Source organism: Chiloscyllium plagiosum, unplaced genomic scaffold, assembly GCF_037043375.1.
Source record: "Chiloscyllium plagiosum isolate Xiang-an unplaced genomic scaffold, Cpla_swu_hap1 HiC_scaffold_6, whole genome shotgun sequence".
Lineage (NCBI taxonomy): Eukaryota > Metazoa > Chordata > Chondrichthyes > Orectolobiformes > Hemiscylliidae > Chiloscyllium > Chiloscyllium plagiosum.
Window position 1 is genome coordinate 72,181,316 of NW_028270144.1, and position 26,445 is coordinate 72,207,760.

Sequence of the window (26,445 nt, forward strand, 5' to 3'; positions counted from 1 at the left end):
TTCATCCCTCAGTCTCGCATCGAAGAAGTCTGAGATGAGCATGGAGAATGTTACAGCCTCAACGACTTTACTGCCTGAAGAAGAGGATCCATTTAATCTGAGACCCTTTGGGTGCAAGAGGCGGGCTATGGTCCAGCACACTCTGTCAGTATCTGAGGCTGAAAAGGAGGAACTGAACCCACTGCAAAACCACCCCAGGAGAGGCTACAAGGAAAGGTACCGGCCTACGTCCCCAGACTCAGAGTGGGGAGGGACGTAGTGATTGTAACAAGGTCAGCCAGCTAGACCTCATAGAATATAAGTTCCCTGATTGAGGTTGTTAATCTGGTTCAAGCAGGGAGCTCTGGCTGACAGATAAGAACAAAAGTGTCAGAGGTTCTGTTCACTCTGACAGCTGGCTCTGAGGAAGCCGGAGCAGTGTCAAGTATTAAGCAGATGGAAATAAGGAGTGATTTGGTGATCTGATACCTGCCTCTGTGGAGTTACTTCAGAAGTCTTAGTGAAATAATTACTTTCCATAAAGCAGTTTTTCAACCAGCTATGCCCAAAACTGTAAAAAAATGCTTTGACCACGCTATAGATTAAATCTGGTGAATTTCTTTTTAAACTTTACACATATTGCAGTTCTTTTTAACTGTCATGTTATATTTAATTCTGTATATTGTCTTGCACGGTGCAAAACTTGATCTCCTGTTTGGAAATAAGGCAGGGCAGGTGACTGAGATGTCAGTGGCGGAGCACTTTGAGAAGAATGAAGATAATTCTATTAGTTTTAAAATAGTGATGGAAAAAGATAGACAGCATCTAAAAGTTAAAGTTCTAATTGGACCAAGGCCAATTTTGACGGTATTAAGCATGAACTTTCAAAAGTTGATTGGGAGCAGATGTTCACAGGTAAAGGGATGGCTGGAAAATGAGAAGTCTTCAATGAGATAACAAGAGTCTAGAGACAGTATATTCCTGTTAGGGTGAAAGGAAAAGCTGGTAGGTATAGGGAATGCTGGATGACTAAAGAAACTGAAAGTTTAGTTCAGAAAAAGAAGGAAGCATATGTCAAGTATACTCAGCAGAGATCAAGTGAATCCTTCGAAGGGTATAAAGACAGTAGGAGTATACTTTAGAGGGAAATCAGGGGGGCACAAAGGGGACATGAGATAGCTTTGGCAAATAGAGTTAAGGAGAAGCCAAACAATTTTTACAAATACATTAAAGACAGGAGGGTAATTAGGGAGAGAATAGGGCCCTTCAAAGATCAGCAAGGCACCTTTCTGTGGAACTGCAGGAGATGGGGGACATACCAAATGAGTATTTTGCATCAGTGTTTACTGTGGAGAAGGATATAGAATGTAGAGAAATAGATGGTAACATCTTGAAAAATGTCCATATTACAGAGGAGGAAGTGCTGGATGTTTTGAAATGCATAACAGTGGATAAATCCCCAGAATCTGATCGGGTGTACCCTAGACCTCTGTGGGAAGCTAGGGAAGTGATTGCTGGGCCCCTTGCTGAAATATTTGTATCATCGATAGTCACAGGTGAGGTGCTGGAAGATTGGAGGTTGGCGAATGTGGTGCCACTGTTTGAGAAAGGTAGTAGGGACAAGCCAGGGAACTATAGACCAGTGAACCTGACATCGGTGGTGGGCAAGATGTTGGAGGGAATCCTGAGGGACAGGATGTACATGCATTTGGAAATGCAATGACTGATTAGAGATAGTCAACATGGCTTTGTGCATGGGAAATCATGTCTCACAAACTTGATTGACTTTCTTGAAGAAGTAGCGAAGAGGATTGGTGAGGGCAGAGCAGTAGACGCAATCTATATGGACTTCAATAAGGTGTTTGACTAGGTTCCCCATGGGAGACTGGTTAGCAAGGTTAGATCTCATGGAATAAAGGGAGAACTAGCCATTTGGATATAGAACTGGCTCAAAGGTAGAAGACAGCAGGTGGTGGTGGAGGGTTTTTTTTAGACTGGAGGCCTGTGACCAGTGGAGTGCCACAAGGATCGGTGCTGGGTCCACTACTTTTCATCATTTACATAAATGATTTGGATGTGAGCATAAGAGGTACAGTTAGTAAGTTTGCAGATGACACCAAATTGGTGGTGTAGTGGACAGCGAAGAAAGTGACCTCACAGTACAATGGGATCTTGATTAGATGGGTCAATGGGCTGAGAAGTGGCAGATGGAGTTTAACTTAGATAAGTGTGAGATGCTGCATTTGAGAAAATCAAATCTGAGCAGGATTTATACATTTAGTGGTAAGGTCCTAGGGAGTGTTGCTGAACAAAAAGACCTTGGAGTGCAGGTTCATAGCTCCTTGAAAGTGGAGTCGCAGTTAGATAGGATAGTGAAGAAGGCGTTTGGTATGCTTTCCTTTATTGGTCAGAGTATTGAGTACAGGAGTTGGGAGGTCATGTTGCGGCTGTACAGGACATTGGTTATGCCACTGTTGGAATATTGCGTGCAATTCTGGTCTCCTTCCAATTGGAAGGATGTTGTGAAACTTGAAAGGGTTCAGATATGATTAACAAGGATGTTGCCAGGATTGGAGGATTTGAGCTATAGGGAGAGATCGAATAGGCTGAGATTTCTTTCCCTGGAGCTTTGGAGGCTGAGGGGTGACCTTTTAGAGGTTCATACAATCATGACGGGCATGGATAGGATAAATAGACAAGATATTTTCCCTGAGGTGGGGCAATCCAGAACTAGAGGGTATAGGTCTAGGGTGAGAGGAGAATGATTTAAAAGAGAGCTACGGGGCAACTTTTTCACGCAGAAGGTGGTGTGTTTGTGTGTGGAATGAGCTGCCAGAGGAAGTGGTGGAGGCTAATACAATTTCAACATTTAAAAGGCATCTGGATGGGTATATGAATAGGAAATGTTTGGAGGGATATGGGCTTGGTGCTGGCAGGCGGGACAAGATTGGGTTGGGATGTTTGGTCAGCATAGACAAGTTGGACCGAAGGGTCTGTTTCCGTGCTGTACATCTTGATGACTCTATGACTTTAAATGCCCGTAAAGTTGGCAAGTTGACTACTGTTGCAGGCAGTGCATTCCACACCCCGACTGCTCTCTATGAAGAGAAACTAACTCTGACATCTGTCCTATATCTATCACCTCTCAATTTGAAGCTATGCCCCCTCGTGCTAGCCATCACCATCCTGGGAAAACCTCTCTCACTGTCCACCTGATCTAATCCTCTGATTATCTTATATTTCTCAATTAAGTCACCTCTCAACTTCTTTCTCTCTAATGAAAACAGCCCCAAGTTCCTCAACCTTTCCTTGTGTAACTTTTCCTCCATGCCAGGCAATATCCCAGTAAATCTCCTCTGAATCCTTTCCAACGCTTCCACATCCTTCCAATAATGTGGTGACCAGAACTGCACACAATACTCCAAGTGCAGCCACACTAGAGTTTTGTACAGCTGCAGCATGACCTCATGGTTCTGAAACTCGATCCCTCTTTCAATAAAAACTAACACACAGTATGCCTTCTTAACAGCCTTATCAACCTGGGTGGCAACTTTCAGGGACCTATGTACATGGATCTCTCTGTTCATCTACACCACCAAGAATTTTGCCATTAGCCCAGTACTCTCTATTCCTGTTGCTCCTTCCAAAGCGAATCACATTACACTTTTCTGCAATAAACTCCATTTGCCACCTCTCAGCCCAGCTCTGCAGCTTATATATGTCCGTCTATAATCTACAATATCTTTTGGCACTATCCACAACTGCACCGACCTTAGTGTCATCCGCAAATACACTAACCCATCCTTTTACGCCCTCATCTAGGTCATTTATAAAAATGACAAACAGCAGTGGACTCAAAACAGATCCTTGCAGTACACCACTGGTAACTGAACTCCAGGATGAACATTTCCCATCAACCACCACCCTCTGTTTTCTTTCAGCTAGCCAATTTCTGATCCAAACTGTTAAATCGTCCTCAATCCCATGCCTCTGTATTTTGTGCAGTGGTCTACCATGGGAACCTTATCAAACGCCTTACTGAAATCCATATAAACCACATCAACAGCTTTACCCTCATCCACCTGTCTGGCCACCATCTCAAAGAACTCAGGTTTGTCAGGCATGACCCACCCTTCAGAAAACTGTGCTGACTATCCATCATCAACTTATTCCTATTGAGATGATTATAAATCCTATCTCTTATAACCCTTTCCAACAGTATACCCACAACCGACGTAAGGCTCACTGGTCTATAATCTCTACTTCCCTTCTTGAACAAAGGAACAACATTTGCTATTACATTTTAGTTTACTCAAAAGATGCATAAATCCATGTAAAACTCTGTAAATTCCACTTTAGAAATAGTATCAGTCTGACCTAACATTTGGACACAGACAGACTTTAACTTCACACCTTCGATGCATTATCTGAGCTGAGATGGCACCTATTGTTAAAAGCTATCTTGAGAATGCAACTTTAAAAAAGTTCTGGGATTTCACATGAAAGAACTAAAACTAACATGATCATTCTAAAAGATGAAAGACTCAAGCTAAATTTGTTTATTGTACCATTCCCTGACACTGCAATCCTGTTGCTATAAATTCTGTGTCATATGATTCCGCTCCACAACCACCTGATGAAGGAGCGGCGCTCCGAAAGCTCGTGCCTCCAAATAAACCTGTTGGACTATAACCTGGTGTTGTATGATTTTTAACTTAGCTGAAAAATGTGTTGCTGGAAAAGCGCAGCAGGTCAGGCAGCATCTAAGGAGCAGGAGAATCGACGTTTCGGGCATAAGCGTTTCTTCAGGAATCCTGAAGAAGGGCTTATGCCCAAAACGTCGATTCTCCTGCTCCTTAGATGCTGCCTGACCTGCTGCGCATTTCCAGCAGCACATTTTTCAGCTCTGATCTCCAGCATCTTCAGTCCTCACTTTCTCCTCGTTGATTTTTAACTTAGCCCATTGTATAACTCTTATCAGTTTCTGTTATCTTCAGCCTTATCCAATATCTCCCATTTCTGATTTATCTGAGGATCATCTCTGTTTGGTTTGCTATGCCCTCCAGGGCACCTCCAAATGGTGTTGAGCATTACCTCCTCACAGCGATGTATTGTCAATGAAGCATTATTTCACGATCACCTGATGAAGGAGCGTCGCTCTGAAAGCTAGTGTGCTTCCAATTAAACCTGTTGGACTATACCCCGCTGTTGTGTGATTTTTAACTTTGTCCACCCCAGTCCAACACCGGCATCTCCAAAGCATTATTTCAGCTGTGTTCTCTAAAATGCCATTTAGATCATTGCACTTATCAAAACCACAGTCATAAATGTAAATAGTTACAAAGCAGTTTCATTCCACAGCAAATACACTGTTATATGCTTTCCACATCTTGTAAGAGAAGCCTAACATCAAACAAATGAAAAATAAATGATTGGTAAGAAATACTATGAACTAGCTATGTTTACGTTATTAAATAAGCAACCATTACACAACCTCTTCCATACGAGCTGTCTTTTCGTATCTGAGACCAAGCCCCGTTGTCATTTTAAGAAACAAAACAAGACTATTATAACAGTAAGTATAACAAATTGCAGTACAACAATCACATGGGACAAAATTCTGATCCACAGATAGACCTGAGCACTCAGTACCTAATTTACATTTTACTTCAGAAACCTAGGGCCTGCAAGCCTCTATTTGCCTGCTCTGTGTGAGTTTTAATTTCCTTCCCATGCATGGCCCATTTATGGATAGTTGCCTTTGCATTAAAGATGATCTTCACCCAGTCTGCAGTCAAGTGTGGACTGGGTGGAGGTTCCGTGGCTACAAATCAGCGTAAATCTTCATCTGCATTATTTAGGTAATAGAGTTATGCACAGTTTCTTATTGGGTTCTGGTTTAAACAGAGTTTAGTGGCTAATAGTTAATTCAGAAGAGATATTGCTGAATGCCACAGTTGTCTATCTAGGGTACATCATGCCCTTCATTGTTATTATCCTCAGGCTGATGTGGAACATTGTTAGTGTCTCTCACTAAGGCATACTTAAGAAATGTTTCTTTTATTCACTGGCAGGATAGATAAGGAGCAATTTTCATAGGAGGCCAATTCACACTGAGTTAGCTCTTTTGTAATTATTCCTTCCGGACATACCCAGTGGTTTAGCCCTTGATAGCATCGGGACAAATCCATCCCCCTTTTGGATCCCTTTAAAACAATAGCATGGATTGGTGGGTTACTTGATGATATCAAAGTTCCTTCATGGTATTTACCCACATTATGAACTCGCATTAGGGAGTGTCTCCATGTTTGGGTATAAGAAGCACTGCACTACTATAAAGCTGACCATTATTGCCATCACAACTGCTCAAGACCTGGTTGATGAGAGTTGAGACTTCTAAGGTGACATAGGATGTCTTCTCCCCCACCCATGCCCTCAGTTGCTTATCTGATACCCAGCTGAAAATGTGTTGCTGGAAAAGCACAGCAGGTCAGGCAGCATCCAAGGAGCAGCTGAATCTTATATGAGGCTGGAAGCGATGTTGTAGCCTTAATCTGTAAAGGTTCCTCAGTTTAGGTTCTCAGGCTAGCCGAGGCCATACTCAAATTTAAGGGTTGGACGCCACAGTAAATTTTGTAAAAGAATTGATTCTACATTCACTGATACAGCCATGCTGGTATCAACCTCCATTAGAATTAGGTGACCATTTAACCAGACGTTAATTTTGATTGGCTCGAATTTGGATGTTGCTGAGCAATTTAATTGCTCCAAGCCAGATGTAAGTTGGCTTTCCAGGATGTTCACCCTCCTGGATATTGGCTTATGAGTTGTCTTCCTCAATTCAGGACTACTGGGGCTGACTTGTTGTCTAGAGTCCATATACCGGCAGCATCGACAATTGCTTTCTAGCCTGGATCGTGAAGAAAATGGTTTTGTTTTGAGGTTTTGCTGTGGCTGACCTAGAGTCTCTCTCTTCAGGATATGTCCTGAATGAGGCTATACCATTGCCTTCATTCAAGTGGAGTCCCCCAACCTCTGTTGGCCTGGCGAGTGTGTCCACTTCCATCAGCAAAGCCTAGAAGTCATATGATCCACCAATTGCATTTTGCAATGACAAAGCTAGTTGTAGTTCCTGTTTGAAGTCCATTTGGACTTGAGCTAGTAAGTGCTTTTGCATGGTTACATCGTTAATCCCACACACCAAAATGTCTCTCAGAATCTCATCAAGGGTTAAACCAAAGTTACATGCTTCTGCCAGTTGTCTTAACCTCATCAAAAATCCCAATACCGATTCCCCTGGTTCTTGAACTGCTGAATAAAACTGACAATGTCTCAGAATTAGAGGAGGCTTGGGTTGTAATATTCCTTAACTGAATCCATCAAACTCTTGAAAAGTATCTGGTGCCTGAGAGGAAGTATCTGGAAGGTGCAGTTCCACAAGCTGTCAAAAGAATTATTCATTGCTTTTCATTCACCTCAATGTCGTTTGCCCAGGAAAAAAAAAGTATTCTTTCCACCTTCTGGACTTAGTCTTCAACAGCAGGATTGAGCAAATAAAACTTCTCAATGCTTACCCCAACTCAAACATGGCTACTGTGACTGAATTTCTTCACAAGCATAATTTTTCTCTTGTTGTCACTGAAATAACTGCACAGAAGCCGGTATCCCATCACCAAGTCATCCTTTATTTACACATGTATACACTTCCTCAGAGCCAGCTCTCAGTGTGAACAGAACCTCTGACAAAATGTAACATCTTCAAGTTTGCAGATGATACCAAGTTGGGTGGGAGGGTAAACTGTGACAAGGATGCAGAAATGGACTGGTTGGGTGTATGGGCAAACCAATGGCAGATGCAGCATAATTTGGGTAAATGTGAGGTTATTCACTTTGGAAGCAAAAACAAGAAAGCAAATGACTACCTGAATGACTGTAAATTGGGAGAGGGGAGTGTGCAGTAGGACCTGGGCGTCCAGTCGCTGAAGGTAAGCATGCAGGTGCAGCAGGTGGGAAAGAATGCAAATGGAATGTTGGCCTTCATTGTGAGAGGGTTCGAGTACAGGAGCAGGGATGTGTTGTTGCAGTTGGACAGGGCTTTGATGAGGTCTTGTCTAGAATATTGCGAGCAGTTTTGGTCTCCTTTTCTGAGGAAGGATGCTCTTCCTCTCGAGGAAGTGCAGCGAGGGTTTACCAGGCTGATTCCAGGGATGGCGGGACCGATGTATGAAGAGAGATTGATTAGGTTAGGATTGTTTTCGCTGGAGTTCAAACAAGTGAAGGGGGATCTCATAGAGAATTATAAAATTCTAACAGGAGTAGGCAGAGTAGAAGCAGGGAGAGTGTTCCTGATGGTGGGTGCGTCTAGAACCAAGGGTTACAGTCTGAAGATTTGGGGTGAACCATTTAGGATGGAGATGAGGAGACATTTCTTCACCCAAAGAATGGTGAGGCTGTGGAATTCATTACCACAGGAAGTAGATATAGCAACTGGGCTGAATGGGATCTAAGGTTATGGGGAGAAAGCTGGATTAGGCTGTGGAGTTGGACAATTGGCCATAATCGTGATGAACAGTGGAGCAGGCTTGAAGGGCCGATTGGCCTCCTCCTGCTCCTATCTTTATATGTTTCTATGTTTCCTGTTTGTATCTGTCAGCCAAGGCTCCCCGATTGGACCAGGTTAACAGTCACAATCAGGGAATTCATGTTCTATGAGGTCTAACCTGGTTGACATCATTATAATCATTAAAACATCTACCTCTAAATAAATAAGAAGCAGAGTATAACTAATGAAGAAAGGTCTTTCAAATTTTCAAAGTGAAAATATGTATGGAATGGTTAGGTAATTCATAGAACATAGAACAGTCCAGCACAGTACAGGCCCTTTGGCCCACTATGTTATGCCAAGCGTTTAACTTAATCTTAAGGTAAATATAACCTACACACCCCTCAATTTACTGCTGTCCATGTACTTGTCCAGCAGTCTATTAAATGTCCCTGTTGTCTCTGACTCCAATGCCACTGCTGGCAGTGCATTCCATTCACCCACCACTCTCTGCGTAAAGAACTTACCTCTGACATCTCCCCTGTACCTTCCATCAAACACCTTAAAATTATGACCCCTTGTGACAGCCATTTCTGCCCTGGGGAAAGGTCTCTGGCTATCTACTCTATCTACAGCTCTCATTACCTTGTACACCTCTATCAAGTCACCTCTCTTCCTTCTTCTCTCCAGTGTGAAAAGCTGGAACTCACTCCACCTCTCTTCATAAGCTAAGCTCTCCAATCCAGGCAGCATCCTGGTAAATCTCCTCTGCACCCTCTCTAAAGCATCTGCATGCTTCCTATAATGAGGCAACTAGAACTGGACACAATATTCCAAGTGTGGTCTAACTAGGGTTTTATAGAGCTGCAGCAAAACCTCGGGGCTCTTAAACTCAATCCCCCTGTTAATGAAAGCTAAACCACCATACGACTTTTTAACATCCCTATCAGCTTGGGTGGCAACTTTGAGGGATCTATGTATGTGGACCCGAAGATCCCGCTATTCCTCCAAACTGCCAAGAATCCTGTCTTTAACCTGTATTCAGCATCCAAATTCGACCTTCCAAAATGAATCACTTGGCATTTATCCAGGTTGAATTCCATCTGTGACTTCTCAGCCCAGCTTTGCATCCTGTCAATGTCATGTTATAGGCTGCAACACTATCCACACACCACCGACCTTTGTGTCATCGGCAAACTTACTAACTCACCCTTCCACTTCTTCATCCAAGTCATTTATAAATTCTACAATACATTTACACAGTACATTTAAGCTGCACTCGTAGAGAAAGATGAAACTTACAGATTTTCAATAATTAGGCATAAGATTAATATTAAGGAAGTTTTTGAAAGTTTTATTCTCAGTATGCTAAGTTTTTTTCAATATCACAATGTGAATTTGCTGCATCTTTCACTTGTATAAATATTAAAACTATTTCTTTCCAACTATTTATTGAGTCTAGAATAATATTTAACAGAGGAATGGTTTAATAGATTGTTTAGTCAGCTTTGTTCTCCATAAATGGTTAATTGTTCTGATGAAATTTGATTTGTTCTCTATCTCTACATCATTTCAAAGTAGATATCATTTGCATAATGAATAACTTATCGCTACAAATAGTTGTACAGTCATTTTACAACAGCAGAGTCATGCTTACTAATTAACTGAAAGAACTGACATGTATTCCGTTCGTCTGCTGGAATCACCCTGACTCTAACAGGTAGGCTTGGATCCAACTGTGTTTCTTTAGAATCATGCAGATCAATTTTCTTACACTTAATTACTATTCAATTCAGTTTATAAATTGCTGGGTTCCTCTATTTGTTCTTTGGATATGAGTATCATTAACAAGGTCAGCATTTGCTTCTGCTATGAATGTTCTTCTTGCGCTTTGCACACCATGTGGTGTAGATAGATGCAGCTGTTAGGACGTTAAAGGCATTTGACCCAGTGACATTGAAGGAATGGTGATAAAATTCCAAGTCAGGATGGTGTGTGGGCAGGAGGGAAATCTGAAGTTGGTGGGAATCCCATGCGTTTGCTTCCTTTTTCTTTTCAGTACACAGGTTTGGGAGATGTATTTGAAAGAGCCTTGAGGGGTTGCCGCAGTACATCTTGTAGATGGTATACATTGCAGTCGCTGTGCTTCTGTGCTGAAGGCACTGACTATTTAATGTTGTGATTGGGTACTGATCAAGCAGATTGCTTTGTCCTTGATGGCTTCAAGCCTGAGTGTTTTTGAAACTGCTTCATTGAAACAGAGAAGTTTTTATAACAATCAGTGAGACCTATCATGGCTGCTGTTACATAAACTAGCTTTCTATTGCAGACTTGGGAATTGATAATGCAAGTTAACTCATGGCACTATCATAAATCTTCATAGCTCCAAGAAGCTATGTCATTCTGTGTATTAAATGAGTGGCATATATATTTTGTTTCATTCTGTTGGATCTACATGGTTAGTGTACAACATTTGGTAAATATTTGTTCCAATGTATCAAAATATCCTCTGTCAGCAAAAAAGGGAAACAATATTACTGAATTGCTACGTGTACGCTTGGGTATGTAATACATTGGGGTATAATGTGGACACAGCTGGAAAAAGTTTGTTGTGGTGTTAAAAAATTAACAGTATGTGGAAGAAGAGGCCTTTAAATATATAATCAACCCTAGAGAACAGGGCAGCATGGTGGCTCAGTGGTTAGCAGTGCTGCTTCACAGTGCCAGGGACATGAGTTCAATTCCCACCTTGGGAGACTCTCTGTGTGGGTTTCCTCCCGGTGTTCCGGTTTCCTCCCACAATCCAACAATGTGCAGGTTAGGTGAATTGGCCAGGCTTAATTGCGCATAATGTTAGGGGAATGGGTCTGGGTGGGATACTGTTTGAAGGTCTGTGTGGACTTGTTGGGCCAAATGGTCTGTTTCCATACTATAGGGAATCTAATCTAATTAATCAATGCTGTACTGCTGGGCCATTTTCCTGTACATGGGTTGGAACATTCCGCAAGCTTATTTGGCTCTCTGTCAACGTGGGCTCAGCAGGAGTTGCAGACCATCCTAGACAATGATTGTACTCTCCCCCTAAAAGGCCACTATCAGTCGATGGCTGCTGCATCAATATTTTATGTTTCAAAGGTTGAGAGAGCATGCCTGTATTTTGGAGTGTCCTCTCTATCATTTATCTGTCACACTTGCTGTCGCAAGTAGCTTTTGCAGTAATGCCATGAAATCGATTATGCAGCGTGACATCAATGGCCTGGGTTCAATTCCTGCACCAGCTGAGCCTACCATGAAGGAATCCCTTTCTCAACCTCTCCCTTCTCCTGAGGCATAGTGATTCTCCGGTTAAACCATCACCAGTCATCTCTTGTTAATGACAGCGCAGGCCTATGATCTGGTAGGACTATGGCAACTTTACCTTTACTTTTCATGAAATCAGTAAGGCAGGAAAATGACTTACTGTTATGAAACAAAGAAAACAGGATAGAAGAGGATTTGAATCAGTGAGTACAATCCTCAGCACTTTGACTTTTGTCCTTTTGTACTTCTATATTCCTGGACAATTGCTCATGTCAAAATGTCCAATCCACTGGTTATTCTTTAAGAATGAATTTGCTTTAAAGACTTCATGGATGTGATTTAGAAGTAAGATTCAAGTTTTGTGGTGTAAGATGTATCTCTGTGATAGATCAGGTTGGATTAGCTTTAAAAGGACAAATAGATTATCTCGTGAATATCATGTTTCTAAAGAGCGTCATTTTCTCAGTTGCCAGATTTTCTCTGGTGCAAAAAGGAATGTCTTCGGAAATCAGCGATGTCAGTCTGCATTCCCCCTTGTAGAGGCAGGGTATGAATCAGTTACTGATGGACAGAATGAGATGGTGAATCTGCTAGGGTTGGTAATTTACTTTTCCAAAGGTGATAGTTGGCTTCATGAAGTAAAGAATAAAGGTGAGTATTCAGGTAGAATGCAATCTCTGGATGTTGCAACTGGAATACTTCCTTCTGAATCCATGCCATTTCTTTGGTATTCAGTTGCCCGAAGAGATGAATTTCCTTCTTGACCTAATATTCTCAAATATACTTCTCCTTTAAGACATAATCCCAGAACAGTGCACAACAGTGAGAGTCCCTTTCAGATCTGCAACCACTTAATAATAAAATTTGTTTTGCTTGGAGAATGTTTTTAATGTAGATGAATCAATTTAGATTTGGAAAGAAGTGGGAGCAATTCAGAAGATAGAAAAGCAGGAAGCATCTTCTTTGATTATAATGGGGGTGACGAAGCTGCTCCTTTATCAAAGTTATCTAATCCTTATTTTTAGAGAAGTCATAAACGATACAGACTCTGAAAAGTCTGGAGGTGAATGGTATTAGGGCCAATTTAATAATAGCTAACAGATACTGCCTCAGACAGAGGCTTTCAAGTTTAAAAAAACTTATACAATGAAAGGGGAGTGGCCAGTTCTCTCAGCTCAGCTTCTCTCTGGTTTGTTTCTTTTAGCAGTAGTGTTAAAGAAAGGCTGCTGGATCCAAAGAAGCAGGTTCAGGCTGCAACTCTCTCTCTGACTTCTAACCTGTAAGAACTTATGTTTGATTTTACCTTTTGTGCCAAGGGGTGTTTATGGGGATTGCTCCAAGTATTTGGAACAACATCATTACGTTGGGATGATCTATTGGTTTTCCATAGAGGTTAAGTTATTCGGTATTCTGATTCCTGTTGTTTGTGTTTCATTCAGTAATCTTGTAAATAAATTCTGTTTTGCGTGAAACTAAGTGGGTTGACCAACTGATTCTCTCCTGGGAATATCCACTTTATACCTGCTTAAAGCAACTGGCAAAGTTAGAGTCTGGCTACCTTCTTGAAATATTTTAAGGGTGTATAGCCTGTGATAACATGGGATAGGAAAAATATTGAGTCAAATGATTAATTATCTTTTTGCATGTTGTGTAAATCAAATGTATAGTATTATAGTTCTAGAGAAGGATCACTGGACCTGAAGCATTAACTCTGATTTCTCTCCACAGATGCTATCAGGCCTGCTGAGCTTTTCCAGCAAATTTCTGCTTTTGTTTCTGATTTCCAGCATCCGCAGTTCTTTCGGTTTCTATTTAACATAATATAGTCTGTTTATTTCACAAATGGAGTACACTTGCACCATTTATTTGTGAATCTATAAATCATCCCTACCCAGTTTTCCTCAAGTGAAAAATGAAATAATTGTTTGCATTCCAAATGTAATTTAAAAGTTGATGTACTTAATCATCTATGTAAACGAAACTGTTTTCATGCTCTGCCACTTCATTAAAGTATCATTTGCTGTATTATTTATTTTATATCTAGAGTATGAATTAGAATACTGCAAAGCTTGAAATTGCAAATTAACACATGGTTCTACAAATTTCTGCAGAAATATGTCATCTTTACCATATATCATCCTTGCTGCAGCCTACCTCTGTCTAATTGTGGCTATACCAGGTAAATTGAACAAAGATGATCCATTTAAAAAATTGTTTTCACATTATACAGTTAAAAAAATGATTAGAAATTCAATGTAGAATGTCAAACCAGATCATCTGGTCTCATCATTGCCTCCTGGTGGTGTGAGACTGGCTCTGTGCACTAATGGGGGAAGGACATGAACTCACTGAACCAGAGTTTCAATGGATTAAGACTTGAATATGTGGCTAATGAATTACTAGTTAGGCTCCTTTCTCTGAATGAAAACAATTTGAGTTCTTGAATCAATAACTCTACTACACATCTTCTAACCAACATTGTGATGCACATAATCAGTCTGATAAAAATCAGCTGACAAAAACTAAACTTGACCAACAATATTTCCGTAATTTAAAAGAGGTTTTCTCTCTACACATTCAGATGACTGCTTTGATCTTCAAAATGAAAATAACATATCAATTCTTGAACACGAGGCATTTAAGTTAACAATGTTTTATACAAGGGATTTATCAAACGCTGATAAAAATGATTCCTTTATATTTCAATGCAACAAGAATACTGCTATAATCACTAATCAAAGTTGGCAGATGGATTCAAAAGAACCTTTCCTTTGGTTTCTGCCTGCATTACTGAGAGACTCTGGGACCTACAGTTGCTACTTGTGGTAAGTTTTCCTTTTCAATTTAAGAGATAAATAGATATGGTCAATAATTGAATCACATTAGTTTTGAAGAAAAGGGCCCCAATTCTTGGATTAGTAAATGTTGATGGTGTGTGTTGTACTGGTAAAAATGGCCTGAATGTTTTAAATTTCTGACTGTTATCTATTAACGTATGCATGAGATATGGAATCATGAGGAAGAATATTCAACGGTTCAGTTCAGTCAGGCAAGATTATCTCCCATTTGATGGAATTGATGAAAAGATCAAACCTGGCTGTGCATCATGCATTTCATCTCAGTGAGCTGCTGGTGCTGATCTCAAGATGGTGCTGTTCCTGGCTATGGAGCAGTCTGGCTTCGCCCTTCAGTTGGATGCACGTTAAGTCAATGGCAGAATGATGTTGATGTTTGTCATTAGGTGAGAAATCAACTGCAATCACTACCAATTCTGGATTGCCAGTTGTCACTGCCCCTTCTTCCATGTCACTATGCCCATTGCTCATTGGTGGAGTACAGTCCATACACCATTGACATTTTTGAATCTTATCAGCAGCCATCCCCAATTTTGCCAAACCACCATTAATGTGTTGAGGTTGTAAAGGACATTGTGTGATTGTGCCTGTACCAGTGCAATGAACTGCAATGTCTAGTTTGGAGATGTAAAGATTGATGCAACCTGACAGATGACCTATGGGAAATGCTTTCATATGGATGGTGAAATGCTGCTCAGTAACTGCTTCTGAAAATGTCTAATTAAGTTCCATAATTCCTTCAACAATCTGTCACATTCCAAAAACATGATGTTTTTAAAAAAACTGGAGGCTTTGACAGGAGCTGATTTTGAGGTGATTTTCCATTCAGATGTTTCACGATCTTGTATCCCATCCCCAGTTCCTTCTGTTCAATTTGCTCTGCAATTGCCGCCCCCCCCCCCCCACACACACACAGTACACTGGCCTAAAATCATCAACTAACTTCTGCTGTTAAGGACCTGTGTCTTGATTGGAATTTCTTGTTAAAATGCAAATTTTTAAATGTATGTTGGGCAGTCCTCATTATCTATTCCTGGCCTTACTTTCATTAAGTAGACAGACAAGAGACTGGAAGAACATAGCAAGGCCAGGTAGCATTAGGAGATGCAGAAGTTGACATTTCAAGTTTAACCCTTATTTTCATTAAACCATATTCTCTGTTTAGAGCTAAACTGTGTCTCTCTGTGAACCTTTTATCCTATAGACATTTAGAAGGGCCCAGTTGCAACATATATTTCATTACTTTCATTGACAGCTTTTTAGGACAGGTTCTCATCAAATCTAAGCTGCAATTAAACTATAAAGATTGACTATGCACTATACAACAGAAATTTGCAACCTCCGTTTTACCTTGATGGTCTGGGGGAAGAGGTTCAAAAAGATTGGTATGTTTGAAACAGATATGTTTTGAGGTAACTAAATAGTTTTTTTGCTTAAAAGAGTGATCCATTTAAATTTATAAGGTCATTCTGTTGATTAATGTTGTTATATTACAACTGTAATCAAGCTTTTATAAGTTTGCTTTTCTTATGAGTTATTGTATAATTGTGACCAATATTATTGTTTCAGGAATGCAACTTATTGTGTCATGGACATTTTTCATATAGAAGTGCTTCAATTACACCATGATCAGTGCTTTCATGAGAATTTACTTGAGTTGGATCAGACGGAATCTCCTGGTTCTATACTGATTCATTGCTCAGATATAGAAGACTATTTTCAACCATTTTCAGTTCTGCAATGGTTCAAGGTATGATTGTCGGGCAAAATGCTGAAAAAAACTTCAGATGAGGTGATTTTCTTCAGATACTTTAAGTGTGAAGGAGATTGCCTTGATGTTTTTAATCAACCTGTTCAAACAAATGATAGCACATGTCTGGAGCAGGCAGTACTTATACCTAGCCCTTCTGACCCAGAGGTAAGAAACTGACCACTGTGCCAGAAGAGTCCTTAAGGAGGCGGTCTAAATTGGTTCTTAAGCCAAAATATCAGTTTAGCTCTTGTTTAGTGAACAGTTTTTAAACATCTAATTGCCATTTTGATTAATTTACTGCTAGTATTCATCAACAAAGCTACACGACATTTTAATTTTAAATCCAGAAGTGCTCTTATGCACAGCATTTTGATGGATAGAACTTAATCTAACATCCACTTCTGATATCAGTCAGGTGATTGGAAGTACTCAAGTCACTCCTGAAGATTTTGAATACTCTATAAAGGCATATCACCATTACTGGTCATTTGTCTTTGGTTATTTGAAGAATTATGGAGACACAAAAACAACAGATTAACATATGCCTTTCTGCTGATCTGAAATTTTCCTACCTTCATTATGTTTGTTAGAGCCATCAATAGTTTTTTAATGGAATTTTGTCAGCTGCAATCAATCAGAAGGACATAGGAAATAGGACCTAGAAAATTCTTGCTTACTGAGCATACTTCATCACTGAATGAGAACATGACTGTGCCCTCAGTTCCTCATCCCTTGATTCTGTTAGCCAAAGATCTATTAGTCTCTGACTTGACTATGCTCAATGACTAGGCTTTATTTGTATACAAGGATGCCCAGTTCTTGGAAAATATTTTCTTGTCAAATACCCTGTCAAATCTCTTAATAGTGATATGAGTTTCAATTGGATCACTTAATATTCATCGTTAAAAATCACACAACACCAGGTTATAGTCCAACAAGTTTAATTGGAAGCACTAGCTTTAGGAGCACCGCTCCCCCAAAACCACCTGATGAAAAGCACCTCAGAAAGCCGGTGCTTCCAATTAAATCTGTTGGACTATAACCTGGTGTTGTGTGATTTTTAACTTTCTACACCCCTGTCCAACACCGGCATCTGCAAATCATTAATATTCATTGATTTATTGTTGTCACATGTACCGCATACAGTGAAAAGTGTGGCTATGGGTGCCATACAGGTAAGTCTTATCATACAAAGTATATCAGGGTAGCAGAATAATGTTACAGCTGCAGGGAAGGTGCAGAGAAAGGGATCAAAAATGACATTCGAGAATTCTGTTCAAAAATCTGATAACAGTGGGGAAGAAGCTGTTCTAGAATTTATTTGTAAGTGTATTCAAACTTTAATATCTTCTGCCTGATGGAAGAGGACGGGAGAAGTCATTGATTATGTGGGTTGCTTTCCTGAGGTAGTGGAAACTATAGATGGAGTCAATGGATAGAAGGTTGGTTTGCCTGATGGACTGAGCTGTGTTCATGACTCTGTAGTTTCTTGCAGTCTTGAAGGAATATAGTTCCAGTCTACTCAATATCTCCTTATAGGTTAATTGCTTCATCTTAGGGGGTCAACTGGTGAACCTTTGTTGTACACTATCTGAGGAAAGTATCTATGTCTTTAGGTAAGGAGACCATAACTTTTCACAATACTCCAGTTCGCACCAAAATGCCCACACAATTGCATTAAAATAACTTTATTTTTATTATCCAATTGTTTTAATACATAAGTTAGCATATTATTTACTTTCCTAATTTTTGGCTGTAAGTGCGTATTGACTTTCTGTGATTCCACATGGATGCCAGATTCTCCTGAAAATGCAAAATATTTTGTCGTCTCTTCTACAAAATTTTCTTCACTTTGTTTTTTGACAATTGCACATTTCCCCACTAAATATTCCATTTTCTACAGGCTTTTGCACTTACCTGACTGTTTAAATTCCTCATTTTGTCCTGGTTATAACCTCCTTTCCCATCTAACCTTGTATTATCAGTAAACTCAGATTACATATGTCTACTCGATATGATTTCTTTCAATTGTACTAAATAGATATAAAAACTGGATATCAAGACTATGCTTTTGACACTCCACTGGTTACAGCCTCTTAACCAGAAATGTTCACCTTTATTCCTACTCTATTTTCTGCTAACGAACCAAATCTTAATCCATGCTGATCTATTGCTTCCAATCCAATGAGTTCTAACAGAAGTGCTCTGTCATCTTATCCTAACAACAGAGTGAAGACTATGCTCATGATAAGCCAGGGCCCTTATATAGTAAATCTCCATCAGTGGTGTCACTGTACAAATTCCTTATGCTCTTGTGGAGGATTACTATATGCTAATGCTACAAGCAATGCCACACCTTACTGACGGGTGTTCCTTCTAAAGAGTAAGTGGCAGACTAATCATATTTAATGCTGCAAATAAGGGGGTGATCAGTTGGTTTTGGGACTTGAGTGCACTAAGTATGCAAGTAACAACAGATTTTAGCATTTTTGTTATTTAACAAACTTACAAATTAATAAAAGTCAGCACTTTGGCCACTTGAGCCTGCTACACAATTCAAGAAGGATAGAGCTGATCTATATCTGTTTCCAGTTCCACTTTCCCACCTACCTGCAAAACTTTTGGATTCCCTTGCCTAACAAGAGTCTACCTTCACCTTAACAATATTCACTGTAGCTCCTTCAACAATATCAGGATGGTACTGAACATAGTGCAAGTATGCCAGCAAAGATTGATCCTGGGTTTGGTGGTCTCCCTAGATGCATAAAAGGCGTTTGACTGGATAGAATGGATGTACCTGTTTGGGGTCCTAAAGTCTGGGTGGAGCCTTTGCTAGATGGGTGGCAGTTTTGTATAAAGATCCTAAGGCGGCTGTCATCACAAATGGCACTAAGTCAAATAATTTAATATTGGGAGAGGTAGTCGACAGTGGTGTCCTCTTTCACCGCTATTATTTACCTTGGCAAGGAATCCTGAAACAGTGGCGCCATTGGTGGGAATGGGGGAGCATTAGATCACCCTATATGCTGATGAAGTCCTTTTGTTCTTGGCCAATCCAGAGAAGTCTGTTCCTCGACTGATTCAAACAATCAATTTATTTGGTAGTTTTTTGGGCGACAGGATCAATTTTACAAAATTGGAAGCCCTGCCAGTGGGGTGTTAGTGGAGGTGCCTGACCTGAAGGATAGAATGCAGTTCCCATTTAGATAGTCGTCAAAAGGTTTTTTGTAATTGGGAATTTTTATTACAACCAGCTGTATAGAGCTAACTATGCACAATCACTGGAGAGGATAAAACAGGATTTGCAGTGGTGGGAGAGGTTACCGTTCTCATGGTGAGGCAGAATAACCCTAACTAAAATGAATGTTCTTCCTCACCTGTTGTAGCCCATGAGAATGCTCCCATTGGAGCTATGCAGACGAGTGCTACGGAGGCTCGATGGTTGGCTAGGGTCCTTTATTTGGTGTTGCAGGCGCCCCCTAATTAAATTTACTAAACTGCAGCTCTTGCAAGGTGAGGGAGGGGTGGATCTTCTGGACTTGAAGTGATATCAAATAAGCGCCCTGTTAGCATACGTTGATATTCAAGAGAGGAGTGTCTCCAGGGTGTCCCAAATGTAAAATTAGTATAGGCACTCTTACAGATTGCTACTGGTCATGTTGTAAGATCCAGAGATACTAGAGTGCTATAGCAATGGAACTGAAAGGCATTCTGGGGATTGAAGTCAAAGTGGATCCGATATTTCTTCTTCTGCCATATTTGCCCTCTCTGTGGGAACACAGGAAGGGATTGTGTAACATTCTTACCCACTGTGCGAGGAAGAACATTTTAATGAATTGGATGTTGGAAAAACCACCAGGTCTTAAGGGATGGTGTAGGCTGGTGATGGAGCATCTTCCCCAAGACTACCTCACAAATATGGTGCACCATAAAATGGAGCAGTTTTACATGACATGGCGGCCCTTTCTAAATTATATTGATGTAGACTTATCAGCAATATTAATTAGGACTGTGGTCTAGCTGTGGGAATCAGTCTGAATGCCCATGGGGCCGTAGGACGGGGAGACTGGGGAAAAGAGTACGGGTACAATGACTGGTGGAGGTGTGATGAGTGAAATAGAATAAAGTAGTGAGATATAATCTAATTTAAGTTAATTTGAATTCGGTCTAATTTAATTTTTATTCAATTTGTTTGTAGTTTAGTTTAAGTTAAGTAGAGATGTTTGTTCTGGTAGAATAGTAGGTAGATCATTATTAATAGGATTGCCATACAATATTGTTGTACTGCCTCTATCTTTCTGTATTTTGGTATTTCTCTTTCTTGTATATAGATATTTTTTACAAAATTTGAAAAGGTTTCTATTAAAAAAAATTTTTATAGATATTTTTATTAGAAATTTAACATTTTTACAAGTTTACAAAAATAAACAAAACTCTCAGATATAAACATTGATATACAATTAGCTCAAATATACAATAGCCAAAATTTAACAAAAAAAAACCAAAACAAAAAAAACGAAAAAAAGAAAAAAAACAAACAAAACTCAACTATCTACAAAACTCAACTATCTACTAATCTAACCTACAACTAACCAGAGTGTATATTTAAGTCTCTTACATGCTCGGGATGTGTTAGCATCAGATATAATAAAACCCGTATTCATGCGGGATTCCTCCCCCGAGGGGCCCGGACCAGCCAGGTTTGTAATCTCAATTAAATAAAAGCCCTTGTTAGGATAGCCGAAATATCTGTATTTATGTAATTCAAAAAGGGCTGCCATATTTTATAAATTAATTCGGTCTTTCGGTGCTCCATATTTGTAAGGAAGTCAAGGGGAATACATTTCATAATTAGTCTGTCCCAATTTGAAAGTCCAGGGGGGCCCTCAGCCGCCCAGTTCACCAAAATATTTTTCCTTGCACAGAAAGAAAGAATAGAAAATAGTCTCTTCCCGTACGTGTGCAGGGAGGGAAAGTTCGAAAAGCCCAAGAGGAGAGATACAGAGTCCACTTTAATTTCCGTTCCTAAAATTTCTGTCAGGGTACTTGCTACTATAATCCAATATCTACGGATCTTATGACAAGTCCATAAGCAATGTACAAGAGTGCCCACCTCTATTTTGCATTTAGGACACATTGGAGATGCTCCTGCCTTAAATTTTGCCAATCGAACCGGTGCTATATGGGCCCTATGAAGTATCTTCAGCTGGATAGCCTGGGTTCTGTTACAAATAGTAATTCTTCTAGCATTTTCCCAAATATCATTCCACGTTTCTGTGGAGATTTCTAGTCCCAGATCCTGATCCCATGTTTTAAGCAGATTATCCATATCTCCCGATACTTCATCATGTAGTAAATGATAAATAGTACTGACGGAAGATACCCCCACTGGTCGTAGGACACTACATTCTCTATCGGATTTATAAAGACTATCTAATAATGTAGTCTTCTTCTGTATATAATCTCGAATTTGGAAGTATCGAAAGAGGTCTCCATTGGGTAATCCGAATTTTTGACGCAGCTGTTCGAAAGACATCAGGACCCCATCTTTAAATAGATCCCCTAGACATGAGATACCCCTGGATCTCCAGAGTTTAAAAGTGGCATCTGTTAACCCCGGTTGGAATCCCCATGCTCCCACTATCGGTGCATAGGGGGATGTTTTATGTAAATTGCCCTCATTTTGCCGCATTATATTCCAAGCCTTGATTGTATTTAGTATTATAGGGTTTTTACAGTGATCTGTAATGATTTTCCTCTTGTCTGAGAATAAAAGGTTAATAAGTGGGTATTTTATTTGAGAAGCCTCGATGTCCAACCAGATTGATTGTGGATCAGACAAGACCCAATCAGCTATGTAACTTAATAGGGAACTTCACTGATATTTCCTAAAGTCTGGGAAGTCCAATCCACCCCTTGCCTGTGGAAGCTGTAGCTTCTTCAGCTTAATGAGGGGCCGCCTATGATTCCAGATAAAGGAACCCAGCCAGCCATATAATTTACATAAAGCCGTCCTCGGCAGCATCACCGGAAGCATTCTCATAGGATATAGAAGACGGGGCAGGACATTCATTTTGATTAGTGCTATTCTACCCAACCAGGAAATTGGTAGGTCTCCCCATCGCTGGAGGTCCTGCCTTATCCTTTCCAATAAATACACAAAATTAGCCTAAAACAACTGACCAAATACTGGAGTAATAAAAATGCCTAAATATAAGAAGCCCACCAGGGACCAACGAAAGGGAAAAAGGGATCCGTCCGCTCAGCAGGGTATCATAGCAAGGCCACCCATTGGCATAGCCTCCGATTTTGAAAACTTAATTTTATAGCCTGAGAATGCACTAAATGTATTAATAACTTGGATTAGGCTAGGTATGGACATCAAAGGGTTACTGAGGAATAGAAGAACATCATCTGCATAAAGGATAATTTTATGTTTACCTGTACCAATCCTTGGGGCCACTATATTAGGATCAGCCCGTATAGCTTCTGCTAGTGGTTCAATTATTAGCGTGAATAACAATGGCGAGAGGGGACATCCCTGACGGCAGCCCCTACCCATACTGAAGCTATCCGAACCTAATCCATTGGTAACCACAACTGCTTTGGGATCATTATACAATGTTGAGACCCATTTGGTAAACACCTGTCCAACGCCAAACCGCTCCAATGTGTAAAACAAATATGACCATTCGACCCTATCAAATGCCTTTTCCACGTCTAATGAAACCACTACTCCTGGTATCTTTCCCTGATGACAAGCTTGAATCATATTCAGAGCCCTTCTAACATTATTGGATGATCTACGGCCCTTAATAAACCCCGTCTGATCCTCCTTTATAATATGTGGCAGTATCCTTTCTAGTCTCAGTGGTAACGTTTTAGAGAGGATTTTAAAATCTACATTTAGCAAGGATATTGGTCTGTATGATGTACAATCTTCTGGGTCCTTTCCTTTTTTAAGGATAAGAGAGATATTTGCCTCTTTCAGCGAAGGCGGGAGACAGCCCTGACTATATGCATAGTTATACATGCCCATAAGTGGACCAGCCAGTATTTCTGTAAATTCTTTATAGAATTCAGCTTGAAAACCATCTGGGCCCGGCGCCTTACCATTTTGAAGTTGCCTAATTGCATCAAGTATTTCTTGGAGTGTAAGAGGAGCATTTAGGACCGATACTTGTTCCGGAGTTAGGCCTGGAAAAGTCAAATTTTTTAAAAATGACTGCATCCTCTTCATCCTATCTTCACAATCCTGTGATTTATATAACTCAGAATAAAATTCTCTAAAGATCGCATTAATCTTTTTGTGATCATGAGTCAAAATACCCGTACTTTCCTTGATAGATGTAATAGTCTGAGGGGCCTTTTTTTTCTTTGCAAGAAATGCTAAGTATCTACCCGGTTTGTTGCCATATTCATATAACCTTTGCTTTGCAAATAATATTTCCCTCTTAGCCGTTTGAGTAAGCATAGTGTTTAGAGCTGTCCTAAGAGCTGTAATCCTTTGCAATTTAATAATAGGTCTATTAGTGTATGCTGTTTCAGCCGCTTTTAAGCGGGCTTCAAGCAGACGCTGTTGTTCTCCCTTTAATTTCTTCTGGGTCGCTGAGTAGGAGATGATCAAGCCTCGCGTGTAAGCTTTGATGGTCTCCCACATCATTGACGGGTTGCTAGCTGTACCTGAATTAATTTCTAAAAAAGTTTTAAATTCTTGAGAGAAGTACTTTACAAATTTACTATCTTTCAATAGGAAGGGGTCCATATGCCAATGCCGAGGGGATGTCCCATTGTTCCTTGCCTTAGTTTCCATATATACAGCAGCGTGGTCAGAAATTGTTATACTACCTATTTTACAGGATGATATGGAATTTAAAAAAATCGAGGGGGCAAAAAACATATCAATTCTGGTATGACATTTATGTGGATTAGAGTAGAAAGAAAAATCTCTGGCCTGTGGATGAAGACATCTCCATACATCTACTAATCCTAATTCTTTGTTCAGATCCATCAATTGTCTAGATCTGGGAGATACTCCTGCAGTACTCTTGGGAATCCTATCTATTTCCGGATCCATAATACAATTAAAGTCTCCCCCTATAATTATATGATGGGTATCAAAAGCCATCAATTTTGAAAAGGCTTCCGTTATAAATTTAAATGGGTGTGCCGGGGGGCAGTACAAATTTAAAATCCCATATTCCTCTCCATTTATGAGGGCTTTAATCAAGATATATCGTCCAGATTAATCTTTTATCTGCTTTAGGATTTTGAAAGGGAAATTCTTCCGAACAAGAATAACAACTCCCCTGCTTTTTGAGCTAAAAGAAGAAAAAAAGGCCTGATCAAATCCGCCCTGTCGTAATTTCAAGTGTTCTTTATCTGACAGGTGTGTCTCCTGTAGGAGAGCTATATCAACTCTTTCCTTCTTAAGATTTGATAATATTTTCTTCCTTTTGACTGGCGAATTACTCCCCTTGACATTCCAGGTGCACCACTTAACCGACTGATCAACCATAATCCTCTGGGCCAATCCGAGACCCCTCGGGAGGGGGAACCCTATCCAGAACATCCCGAGCGTAGAACATATAAAATTTACAAAAATAAAACCTCTTTAATACACCCACAACAATACAGTAAAAAACTATTTCTAAATAAAAAAAATATAAACGTATCTAAGTGGAGACTTTCCCCCTTGTTCCCAGGGGATGTCACTTCCTCTCCAAAAGTCCATCATATCCTCTCCCAATCAATGCCCCACCCTTGACCCAGGCACTCCTCAATAAAATGAGGAGAATTCAAATATAATACAAAGCTAGAGTTAACAGTGAGCACCCTACCCCCACCCATACCAACACCTGGGTATATTTGGTAATGTTAATACCATATATAAACATATAACTATAAAATTACCACCTCAACGAATAATAATTAAATATAATAATACAAAATAACAAGGGGAAAACAACCCCGCTCCTGGAGACAGAGGTAAAATTGAATAAGGTAACCACCTCCCCCCACCAACATTAACCAAACCCCCCAGCTTTTATATATATATATATATATACACACACATATACATACATCCCTCATATATACATAAAATAATAACAGAAAATAACCCCAAGGGGGGGGAGAAAATCAAATCCCTCTCCCCACCCCCATGATAATATTAAACAGTAAGGTAAGAGAAAAAAAAGGGGGGGGATATAAAGCAAAGCGGAGGGAAAGGCAGACCAACATCCATTATGTCTTACAGTTTATCTAAGAGAGTCCAAGAATTCCTTAGCCTTTTCTGGTGATCCAAAGTTATATACACGGATCCTTCATGGTTAAAGCGTAACGTCGCTGGGTAGCGTAAGGAGTACTGAATATTTAAGTCCCTTAAACGCTTCTTCGCCTCGTCGAATGCCTTCCTCTTTCGAACCAGAGCCGGGGAAAAGTCCTGAAATAGCATGATCTTGGATCCTTTATAGATCATAGCTTGGGGGTCTTTTCCGAGATTTCAAGAGGCTTCTAGGAGTATCTGCCTCTCCTTGTAGCTCTGCAGCCGGAACAGGACCGGGCGTGAGTGCAGGTTCGAGCCGGGCCTGCGTATTGCGACCCGGTAGGCCCATTCCACCCTTACCTGGCCTGATCCAGCTTGCAGATTTAAAAGCTGTGGCAGCCACTGCTCCAGGAATGCTGTAAGCTGGCCTTCCTCTTCCCATTCGGGAAGGCTCAGCAAATGAATATTTTTTCGACGACCTCGATTATCGAGGTCGTCAATATGATTTTCCAAGGTCCGGACTCGCTGCTCGAGAGTCCGGACCTGATCCACGGCCGATTGAGCGGTATTTTCGGAGGTCGCGGCCTTTAACTCCGCCCCTCCGACTCAGCGTTCAATTTCTTGGATTTCTCGGTCGTGCTTCTGCAGCGCGGCTGAGAGCGAGTCCCAATGATTTCTGGATTCTGGAATAAAGGCATCGATCTTCGAGTCAAGCTTGGAAATAATTTCTGCAAGGCTTGTTACTGTT

General features: G+C 40.3%; 1 protein-coding gene across 1 annotated transcript in view; it reads left to right on the top strand.

Moving 5' to 3' along the window:
- Positions 1-14,457: 14,457 nt before the first annotated feature.
- LOC122550649 (interleukin-1 receptor type 1-like) overlaps positions 14,458-26,445 on the top strand; it is a 63,502-nt gene continuing 51,514 nt past the window's right edge. The window contains exons 1-2 of the mRNA XM_043691721.2: positions 14,458-14,646; positions 16,246-16,426. Coding sequence (XP_043547656.2) covers positions 14,471-14,646; positions 16,246-16,426 — 357 coding nt within the window. The 5' untranslated portion in view covers positions 14,458-14,470. The remainder of the gene's footprint in view (positions 14,647-16,245; positions 16,427-26,445) is intronic.